At 39.6% G+C, this 12122-nt stretch overlaps 1 protein-coding gene across 1 annotated transcript in view; it reads left to right on the top strand.

Annotated features, from left to right (window-relative positions):
- The window catches only part of nr3c2 (nuclear receptor subfamily 3, group C, member 2), a 102465-nt gene that overhangs the window by 59173 nt on the left and 31170 nt on the right, over positions 1–12122 (top strand). The window contains exon 4 of the mRNA XM_008420339.3: positions 10380–10496. Within this exon, the coding sequence (XP_008418561.1) occupies positions 10380–10496 (117 nt within the window). The remainder of the gene's footprint in view (positions 1–10379; positions 10497–12122) is intronic.

Consider the following 12122-nt stretch of genomic DNA (forward strand, 5'->3'; position numbering starts at 1 on the left):
TTGGGAAAAATATCAGCCGCAGTCATAATGTGCTTTTCATGTTGCGCCTGCTGCCTGAGGCCTTGGCCTAACTCATTTAGAAGAGTGTTTGAATGCAAAACACATTGAAAACCCCAGCGCTTGTGTGAAGGGGAGAAATGCGTTTCCTGCCAGCGCTTTGGGTGATCTCCTGACCACTGGAGGAATTGCAGTAATTCTCAATGAAATCATGCCCTAATTTAATGATATTTACACATTTTCATTGCCGAGACTTGAAACCAGATTATGTGTCTGTGGTTATTAAATCAGACATGCCGTAGCTGCAGCTTCAAGGCTGCCAGGCAGATAGCTCATGGAAGATGTGAACGATACGGTGCGCTAGTCAGGTGAGGCCCTGAACAGAGCTCCCATCTGTGTAATTATAGTATTAAAACCACATTTGGTTCAGCCAAATAACTGCAGCCGTGCAAACTCCGAAAGCAAAGCGTGCAGCGTAGTGATGTCAACTTGTGAGCTGTTACCTCATTTGACCTCTCCACAGCTGCTGCTGAGGCGGAAAAAAACCAGAGGAAAGGCGAAGCAAAGCAAAGGATGAAAATAGTGCGAGAAGGATTTTGCAAAGTGAAGGGAGATAGAGGACGGTGAAACGGATACAGCGAGGGGGGGGGGAGAGGAAGGACAAAGAAAAAGTCAGACACAGACGGAGAGATAAAGGGAGGAGGAGCCGGGAGACTAAGTAACAAGGAGAGGGATGGAAAGTGATGTGTCAGCAGTGAGAGGTGTAAGTTAGGACGTGAGGAGACGTTCTGCTCCTCCTCTTTCCCAACTATCTTCCTGTTTCTCCTCCTTTTTCCTCTAAAAGGCGACCAAAACACGGACTTGGCGTGAAGCATATGGAAGGAGAGAGAGTAGGCATCTGCAGATGGGGTGCAATCCAGACCCATGCCTAATTTCTCTTGGCACAGTGGCCCCCAGGGGACACAACTTTCCAGCCGGCTGTAGTTCATTAGGTGACTGAGTGGCTCACAGTCCTTCACCGCCGAGCTGGTTAGCATTCTGCAGACAACAAATCAGATAAAATGCTCTGATTGTGGGAAAACTTGTTTCACTTTTATATATGGCAGGCAGCTTAGCTTTAGGTAGCTTTCGTATTGCAGAGCTGAACCTGAACTCTCCTGCTGTATTTAAATTGAGACCATCTGTTTAGAGCATCTATTGGCCACCTGGGCCTTTCAGCGTCCAAATATAGTCCCACTCAAAGGGACAAATATTCACTCTTTTTAAGTTTGTTCAGCAAATGCAGCTAAAACCTCACATTAAATCGGATTAAATGTCTCCTGCTTTAGGTCAGTTACCTTTATCCAAAATTATTTCCGTTTGTTAAATTCCAGAATAATAAAACATGATGTTTTAAAGCTTTATATTTTTACTTATTTTCAAATTTAATAGCTTCCCATTATTGCCTTATTTTTTCATAGAATTGCCTTATAAATTGGGTCATACGCTCTGATTATTATTCTAATAAAATTATTTTCTGGAGTTTTGTTCCATTCCCCTGACAGGGTTGGCATAAATGTTTTTTTGTTGTTGTTTGCTTTTAGCTCATTTATTATAGGACTGAGATCCGAAGGAACTCAGGTCCACAGATCCTGATGCTGCCACCCTGTATGTCACAGTTGGGATGGTTTACTGAGGGTTGCATGCATCTTCCCTTTTGTCCATCATCAAACCACAAAGCAGGTCACCACAATTGAAGGATTTTGCCCCTGTGTGAATTTCCTAAAATAGTTTTCACCATATCTCAAGATATGATGAAAACTATCATTGTAAGGGTACTCAGAGGGGACCCGGAAATTCAACCACACACAGGAGTAAAAAAGGAAAACAAAGTTTATTTTTTCAGATACTGGTTTCAGCTAAGGGAGAGGTCATCAAACACAGCACTGAGGAGAGAGGGGAGAAGACTGGTGAAGCACGGACAAAGGAGGGGTATCTTAGAAATGTTCAGCTTAACTGACCTGTAGAGCAGTGGACGGGTGGGGCAGAGGAACAGAGGGTCTGATGACAGGGAGATGCAGGAAACCAGAGGAACAGGCTTCTGTGGAGGCAAGGGAGGTCTCCACGGGGAGATCCGAGATGCAGCACCCAGAGACTTTGTCGAAAAACAGGCAGAGGTCATACACAGGAGGACAGAGAGCAGACTTAGCTTAGAGGGGCAGGCAGTAATCGGTGGTCGTGAGGCAGAGCTTGGGTCAGGGTCCAGAAATCCAGAATAGAAGGGATCCGTGAAGGGCTTGGCAGGAGGGGTAAATCCGTGGTCAGAAGGAGGGGTCGAAGAAACACAGAAGGCTTGGCAGGAAACGCTGGATCTCTACTGGCTCGTGGCTGTCGATAATCTGGCAGGGAAGCAGAGGCTGAGGGGTGTTTAAGTAGGGCAAGGCCCAGGTGGAACAGGTAAGCAATCAGGCGTGGCAGGTGAACTGAATGAGTGCTTAACACAGCATGGACAGGACATGAATCATAACAATCATCATATCTTTTTTTGTTTGTTTTTTGGTTTTTTTTGGTAATGGCTTCTTTCTCTCTGAATGGTTTTTCAGTTAGTGTTGGTACATAGTTCTTCATTCTAAACAGTGGTTGTGCAGGAGGCTCTACTTTTGCTTTTCAAAGATGTGTGATTGTATAATTGCACATTTGTTTGCAGCCATTTTCACGTCTGAGTGTAAACATTGAGTTGGGGGGAACATCCAGCTGCAGCTTATTTGGATTTAAAATGACAGACGAAAGCAGTTCAGTCTGGAAGGAGCTCAAAATAGGCAGAACTGAGCGGAATAAAATGTTTAAGAACAATTTTGTGTAAAAAACATGATGAACATGTGTTGTACCTATTGTGCTAACCTGCTCAAGGCAGCATAGTAGGTCCCCTTTAAGGGGTGCACTTTCTTTTTGCCATGGTTGTTTCTGAATTGGGTATGCTATTTATTGAGCTAAATTAGTTTGTCAGAGCTGGGTACATCTGCTGCGGATCATAATCTAGAGCTACTGATAATAGATCATAGGATAATGTTATCGCATCAAGGCATGCTTAGTAACCAAAGTGTTTGTGGTCAAATCCATGTCTTTTACAGTCTGCATGCTCAAGTATCCACATCACATTAAACCAATAATTACCCTGAATGTATAATTGATTTTTAAACGTGGTTAGAAAGACCAGCTAGTATAATATGGACCTTTATTTTTATTGCTATATTTTCCATTATTCATTCATATGCGCTTCTGCGCTGTCTCCTCCACTTAACAAAAGGCAAGTTTGTTGATGTAAAACAGCTGCACTCAATAATCGGCTCCATGCGGAGCACATTTGGAAAGTTCAGTGCCAGCTTATTATTCACATGTCATCAGTGGCTTGGCATGTCTGCTCTTCATAATAACACCAGGCCCTGCTTTTAGCTCCTTCCACTCAAGCCGACGCTCATATTAGATATATTGAACTTTGTTATGGCCTCGTTTGGTTCTACAGTCTGGCTGAACTGCGGTTTTCATAGCACTCGTGTCAATCCTGCTTTGAACTGGCTCTGCATAAAAGGTCGTCTGAGGACACCAGGACAGTTTCTGCTTGAACGGCAGCTCAGCCGTCCAATAAGGTGATTTTCTGCGCTGGATTGGACTGTAGGAAGCCTCCCACCGCTGCCTAAGCTCTTTCGGTTGTGTGTGCAGGATGCTCACGTGACAGCAGTTGGAAAAGAGCCATTTACTCTAACAGAGTTATCTGGATCCCTGCTCTTAACTTGTCTCACACCAGATATTGTTTGAATAGAAAGCGTGCACAACATGCCAACACTCTCCCTGTCAGTTTGTAAATCTCAAAGCTGCTAAGTTTGAAGAATGCTGAAAGGTTCAGGAGGAGTTTAAGACAAATGTGTGTCTTAAAGTGGGCCTACAGTAATAACATGCTCTTTAAATTTTATGTACTGTTCTTTCAAGCTGCATTACTTTTTTAATGATCTTTAAAATTTGTCTTACTTTGTGGTTCTCCGGACTTTCTGGAGGAAAGGTGAATGAGGGCCGATGGTTAAAAGAAAGAAATAGAGGAGTAAATATTCACACACAAAAAGACAGAATTTCTGCACTAATTTCACATAGTTTCAATAAAAAAACTTGAATATTCCTAAAAAACTTACAATATTCCATGATTAAAGGTTAAATGAACAATATATTATGCGACATTACTAAATCAGACATTTGTAATTTTCTAGGAAAAGAAAGTAAAATTACTTCCATTTTAGCTTCAATTCAATTCAGTTTATTTATATGCACTGCAAAAAACAAAATCTATTTCTTTCTTTAGTATTTTTGGTCAGTTTCTTGTGCAAATATCTCTGTACACTTGAAATAAAACAAAATTAACTTACAAGTAATTATTCAGTAAGATATAGGATCTGGATTTAAGTATATTACACCTTAATGTTGTCAAAAAAGCATTAATTCCCATATAACATTGGAAAATGTCTTGAAATAATCTGTCAATGAAAGAAGTATTTTTTCGTCAAAAAGAAAGAGTTAAATTGAAAAGATTTGAAGCTGGCAATCACAAATACTTTACGTCTGCCATGTTTGATTCAGAAGCAGTGATACAACATAACTCTGCTTCCTCCGTGCCGTCAGTTCCTCTGACCTGGACCGACCCACACGTCTCTCTGGTGGATATAATCTGACCTGGATCTCTTCCTGCTCCCCGGTGATCCCTTTGTTCTTTGACATCAGTGTGGGTTACACCTTCACTCTGGAACCAAATCAGCTGCACCAACCGGATATTTTTATTGAAACTCAAGCTGCAATTTTTTATCTACTTTAAAGACGCAGTTCGAATGCAGAAAAACAACATGTTATGTTGCGCTCTAAAGATACATATTAGGATGTATTTTAAAACCATTAGAAGAAGATGGAAGACAGGAGAATAAAACAGAGACACTTGTAATTTCTTTCTTCAAATTAAAGGTACATATTTGGGAAATTAAATCTTTTTGTAAAGGGTATATGAGAGCCATTGGATGTTTCTGTATTTCACATTCTCACCTGTCACACTGAGGCTGAAATGATGACTGGATGCATTTCATGTAGTGCAGGTAAAGCAAAATGGAAAAACCTTAGCCTTTATATATCGTAGAGGAGAATAAACTAGTAAACAAATTGGAGTAAAGATTGTTTATGTTATGCTGCTACTATGATATTGCTATTCATGAAAACACTGTCCTTACTTTGTGGTTGTTTATGTCCAATTAAATACAGTAGCAGTATATCGACATGGCAGCAATTTTCAGGACATTTCCATCTCCAACATGTCTTCTTTCCTTGAATCCTCTTCCACAAACACGGTGACACATGCCTAAAATATATCTTAAGCCACCTCATGTCAGTAGAGCCAGCTCATAGCTACAGTCATATTTGTGCCCACTGCCAAATCCGTTTTAGACTTACATTAGCGTCGTTGTCATTCAGTTCCACGTATCTCTTTGATCAGTTGTGTGTGGCTGTTGCTGCATTTGCATGTTTCAGGTTGAGGCTCAACATTTCTTGGTAAATCTGTTGCATTTTATCCGAACAATGTGAAACCACAGCGCAGATTATTGTTGTTAAAGTGGACTCTCTCTGTGGGACACCGTATTGTGTTTCCTTTTTAGATGAGTGTTCTCATAACTGATGTATGCTGCAGCTGACAGACAACATGGATTACTCATTAGGCTTCTGCCAGATTGTGAGATCATTAGTTAAAAGTAGATGTGAGTGGACTCCTGCCTTGATTTCTTAAAAGGTTTGGTAATATGCTCAAAAGCTGGCAGATTAAAGCTATTTTATCTTCAAAAACGAGGGCCTTCTCTGTTTCTAGAAAAAAATCATTTTATTTTTGATTATATGCATTATGGTGCTTTGTTTTCTTTTCAGTTATTTGACGGAGATTTGGATTACCTTATCTGATGTAGCTTTCTTACATCATACATTGAAGAAGAGCTCCATGATTGGCTGTACTTCAAAAACACAAAGTCTTACCAAGTATTTTTGTCTAGTTTTTACTCTAGTTAACCTACAAGTAACTTTTCAGCAAGACATAGGAGCTTGTTTTAAGTTAACAATTTCCTAACATTGATTATAAAAAATATTTAAATGAAAAAATACACATACATAAACCCTTACAATGACATTATGGTACCTTTTTACTGTGTAATGACTTTATCTCTTGGGGTATGAAATAAAAATGTTAATTGTTTTTGAAGAATAGAGGAAGGCAGCACCTTTGCCCTGAAGGAAGCAGCTCAAATGAGGATCTCACATGGTGTTTATTGCCTGTATGAGGATTTATGCCTTCCCCAAAACTTTGTCCACGTATATTTTGTCGTGCTTGGCAAAGTGGTTCCTAACAGTTTGCTGGCTGTGGTCACTATACTTTTCAATGATTTCTTCTGAGCCTCATTCAAATGATTGAGTCTGAAGAGCCCAGATTATTTAGACAGTTTAGTCTCTGCTAAGCCTTTTGTTCTGATAAAGTCAATCCATGAGTCTTAGTTGAAGTGACAGTCCAGAACCTCGCCCAGGTGCTTGTGGGAAAATGACTGAAGCTTCTTGAAGTCTATAGTCGTTTGTTTTGTTTTTGTCATGTTCTGAAATAGTTAGAATTTTTTTGCACAAAGTGATGAAGAACTCCAGGACTGGTCCATGCTCCTCTTTGGACCAGGGTTGTGTCGTCAGCATATTTAATTAAATGTTTGTGTTTGAAATTTCTGCAGGAGTTTGTGTACAGAATAAAAAACTATGAAGATGAAACGCATCCCGGAGAAGAGTCAGTGCTGGTTGTTGTTTATTCAGAGTTTTGAGCCTAGGACTGGACAATAAATCAATAACAATATATATTGCGATAGACATACACATAATCAATAATTTCACTGAATTCTGATCCAGAACCATGTGGCTTTCTGGGGGATGTAGGCAGAGGAAAGGCTTTAGCTGCTCATCCTCTCTTGACCAGCTAAGCTAGGTTGGTGGTATCAACTAACTCACTCTATCTTTGGTTGCCTAACGACAATCTGGTGCAGCAGCAGTTTAAGGTTTTTATATATATATATATATATATATATATATATATATATATATATATATATATATATATATATATATATATATATATATATATATATATATAGCCCCTACATGGGATGTACCACCGACAAATAACTGAAGTGGCTGATGTCAGGAAAACCTACCAATGGCTGGAGAAAGCTGGACTCAAGGACAGCACAGAGGCTCTCATCCTGGCCGCCCAGGAACAGGCCCTAAACACCAGAGCAATAGAGGCTCAGATCTACCACACCAGATAAGACCCAAGGTGTAGGTTGTGCAAGGAGGCCCCTGAGACAGTCCAGCACATAATAGCAGGGTGCAAGATGCTGGCAGGGAAAGCGTACATGGAACGACATAACCAAGTGGCGGGCATAGTGTACAGGAACATCTGTGCAGAATATGGACTGGAAGCCCCGAGATCAAAGTGGGGAACACCCCCAAAAGTGGTGGAGAATGACCGAGCTAAGATCCTGTGGGACTTCCAGATCCAGACAGACAAGATGGTAATGGCGAACCAACCGGACATTGTGGTGGTGGATAAAGAACAGAGGAAAGCTGTTGTGGTGGATGTAGCAATACCAAGTGACTACAACATCAGGAAAAAGGAGCATGAGAAATTGGAGAAATACCAGGGCCTCAGGGAGGAACTGGAAAAGACCTGGAAGGTGAAGACCACAGTGGTGCCTGTGGTCATCGGGGCCCTCGGGGCAGTCACCCCCAAACTGGAGCAGTGGCTACAACAGATCCCAGGAACAACATCAGACATCTCAGTCCAGAAATGTGCAATTCTAGGCACAGCCAAGATACTGCGCAGAACCCTCAAGCTCCCAGGCCTCTGGTAGAGGACCCGAGCTCAGAGGATGAAACAGACCACCCGCGGAGGGTGAGAAGGGATTTTTTTTTTTTATATATATATATATATATATACACACACACGGCTCTGGAAAACATTAAGATACCTCTTAACATGATCAGTTTCTCTGATTTTAGGAATATGTTTAAGTAAAATTAACATTCTTCTTTTATTCTGTGAACTACTGACATGTTTCCAAAATTCCAAGCAAAAACAAAGTATTTATTTGCAGAAAATGAGAAATGGTCTAAAATAATGACAAAGGTGCAGAGCTTTCAAACCTCAACTAATGCAAAGAAAAAACTTCATATTCATTTAGAAACAACAATACTAATGTTTTAACTCAGGCAGACTTCAGAAATAGATATTTAGTGGAATAACCATGGGGTTACCGATTCAGACATCTGCGGCCGATCCCAATCTGGTACAGAGAAACAACTGAAATGACCTAAAATGGTTCTTTTTTAAAACACAGACATAAATGCATTTAATTACAAATTGATTTTGTAACTCTGGACAAGTTCAGCAGCCTTTAATACACCAATAGCTTTACAAAATTGGTCAAACATGTAAAAACAACTTTAACTTGCAATAAGGAGGATAACAGCCAAAATACAATGAATAATCAAGAAACTGACAAAAACAATAAGTGGACTGTCTTAGTGAAACATGTAAAAATGAATGGAAACAAAACTTTTTTTCAAATGGTTCAGAAAGTGCAGCTGGGAATTCTAAAAACATCAAATAAGTAATAAAGCATAGAATCAGACTGAATGTGGATTGGGTACATTCAGAATGTGTTCTCAATATCAGGACCAATACAGATATTAATATTATCTCTAGAAATAGAGATAATATTTAGAAGAATAATGTGTACATTAAATTGCGAATATAAAATCTGATGTTGTAATCCTGAAAATCAATTTTCTTCATTTTCCTAGAGTAAGACTGAAAAAGTAACTCCTGCCTGTAAGCCTGCCACTTTCAGGATTGATAGGAAAATGCATATATTCAGAGGTAAACAGGCGGCGTGAGTGCATGCAAACAGTGAATAAATAAACAAATTCTCTCCCTCTCAGATACACCCACTGCCGAACGCACATCCATCCAAAGCGGCACAGTTTGACTTGGGCTCTTCAAGTGTGTTTCACTCTGACAGTAATTGACAAGACTCGCAGGAGTGAGCAAATTCACTTGACATGGAAAGCTTTGGAGTTTTTCAGAATTCCCATCCTGGCCTTTCCAAGTGCATGTGTTTCTATGTGCGCAGGAGGGGGGATGGGGGAGAGGTGGGGAAGGATATGGCTCCGTTGTGTTTCCTGTGTCGCAGTTTACTGTTTTTTAGAGCAAGAAAAATGGGCTTATGTAACGGTCATGTGATTTAGCCAGAAATAGTGGTGGGGCTACAGCTGCTGCCTCTCCTCCTGCAGCTCGGTTCCTTGGCTTTTGGCAGCAGCCAGACAGACACACTGCGCACTGCTCCTGCTAGCTCAGAAAACAACTTCTGCTCCGTCCTGTACATGAAAAACATAAATCCCATGATGTATATTGTAAGGATAAGTCACAGAATGTCGTCTTTGCAGATAACTGCAAGTAAACAAACAAACATGCTCATACGTGACATTCAGTCAGTGCAAAAATCTCGTGAGTTATGAAATAAGCATACAGGAAGGTACTTATGAACATGGACACATTTATACAACATTATATTAACACAATGTCAACTAAAAGCCTGGGGGAAGTAAACATTGCATTGGGGGTCACTGAGGTCACAATGCCTCTGCGTATCTTTCAGTCTGAGCGCTGTGTTGTTTTTTGAATGTGTGTTTTATTTCAAATATAAAAAAATATCTATACATGTGTGTGTGCCTTCATGCATGTGTGCATTTTTGAGTGAATGACTGTGTTTGTGCATAGGCAGGAGCATGCCTGTGTGTGGGTGTACGGTGCTCAGAGGCTGGCGGACGTGTGGGAAAAAAGGGATTGAGACGCAGTTATAGAGGAGAAGACGAGTGAAAAAAGGAGGAAGAGGAGGAGGAGGAGGGGAGCTGTACAGTGAAGAGCTAGTGGAGCGGAAGGAAGCACTCTGAAATGGGAGATCATTGGGTTTAGCTAAGGGCTAGGCAGGAGGCAGGAGGGATTCTCGCCATGTTAGCATCACTGTCAGAAATAGCCAAGCTGCAGCCAGTGCCCTGCTTCCACCAAATCCCTCATGCTATTTACTGTATAACGCACTAGCAGTCATATATGGTTGGTAGCAAGAGAAAAATAACTAAGTCATTTCATTTTCACCAGGATGTTTATGAATTTTCAGATAATTTACTTCTTTTTTTTAATTCCAGGTGATTTTTCTCCATGATTGTCAAATAGCACTTTTTTTTTCATGATGCGTCATGTGAGGCCACAAATTCATAAGGTCTGTTTGTTCTTTCAGGTCAGCACAACTACCTGTGCGCTGGCAGAAATGACTGCATCATTGATAAGATCCGAAGGAAAAACTGCCCAGCCTGTCGCGTACGGAAGTGTCTTCAGGCTGGGATGAACCTGGGAGGTGAGCTGCTTCAAATTCCAGATTTGCTCTGTCACATGTCAACACCTGAGGAAGCGTGAGTCTGTTTATAGGGAGTGATAGATATGGAAAAGTAGGTCTGGCTGTAGTCACAGGAGGCCGAGAGATGCTGAGTCATTAGATGTTCATGAGTTTAAATCATGTCTTCTGTATTTCATGTTCTGATGAAGGCTCTGTGTTGTGTTTTAGTAAAAATTACACTGCTGCTTAAGAAGAGTCCTCATGGTGTGTTAGGGCCATAGAAAGAAAATTATTAGAATAAAGTCGTATGAGAACAAAGTCATAATATTACAAGAATAAAGTCATATTACAAAAACAAAGTTTGAGATAATAAAGTTGAAATAATAGAGGAGAGAAGAAGAAAAACAATGAGCAAAAAAAGCAAAAAACCATTTTTATTCTTTAAAGAATATCTGGATTTCTGTTACCATATCAATCTACAACTTAATATCAAGTCAAGTTAACGGAGCGGTTTAGTAAAAGTAAGAAATAGTGCCACCTGCAGTCTCTTAATTTTTTTCTTTTTTACAATTTTGCGGAAAGTTAGCAATGAAGTCATATCAGCATACACTGGCGTGGAAACATTTGGAAATTTGTTGATTTTGTGTGAATTTCTGAGATCATGGAATCATGGAAAAACTGGAGAGATTTACTGGGAGATAAACGGAAGAAAAAAACGCTGGTGATAATCAACCAGTAAAGAGTTAATAAAATGAAAATAGGCATTTTTTAGAGGAATATTTCTAAAGTAGATTTATTAATAATGACTCTAGAAAACCTAAACCATCTTAAAGTTATTAGTTATTGTACACAAAGAAAGACGAGTGTTAAAGAGGGTTCTGAAGCAGAAAACCAATACCAACAACATGATCGGTTTCAATACACCACCTGTCAGTCATAAAAAAGCTTTTGTAATGTTAAACATGCGACAGGCTCAGTAGTAACACTATATTGTTAATTATGTAACAATCAAACTATGAAATGGCTGTATATCTCTAGAGTTCACCTGAATACCACCAGTCACTGCTTGAACGTTCAGGATAAGAAAATATTTCAGAATTTAACTCTCATGATTCAGGATAATGTCTGAATAACTACAAATGACTTCTGAGTTAAATAAACACAACACACAGAGGTCAGTTTCCAACTGAGGTGATAGAAGATGATAAAACAGGAGCTGATGAAAACGAATGAGTCATAAAAGCTCAAAGCGGATGATGAATGAGTCCATATTCCATCATTTTAGCAGCTTTTTAGTCCATTTAATAGGTTTCAAGTTGCAAATAAAGAGATAAGCAAACTAGAAATCTCAACAAAGTTTTTGTAATCATACATATTGTGATTACTGCAGTAGTTAAAACGTTGAATGAGAAATAGTATTGTGCTCAAATTGTTTTTTTTATTATTATTTTTTATTGTAAAAAAAACATCTAACCCAGACTTGACAACATATGGCGGATATAAAACATCTCCTAAATGTCTGGTATGTTTTTTTGCTTGTTCGTTTTTTATTTTGAGATCTTAACCAGGTCTGAACATTCAAGGTTATTGGAAATCCTTCTCCAGTTATGACCTTCCTCACAGTTATTTGGTGAAATAAACTCACTC

Source organism: Poecilia reticulata, chromosome 1 (genome assembly GCF_904066995.2).
Source record: "Poecilia reticulata chromosome 1, P_reticulata-male-v2, whole genome shotgun sequence".
NCBI lineage: Eukaryota > Metazoa > Chordata > Actinopteri > Cyprinodontiformes > Poeciliidae > Poecilia > Poecilia reticulata.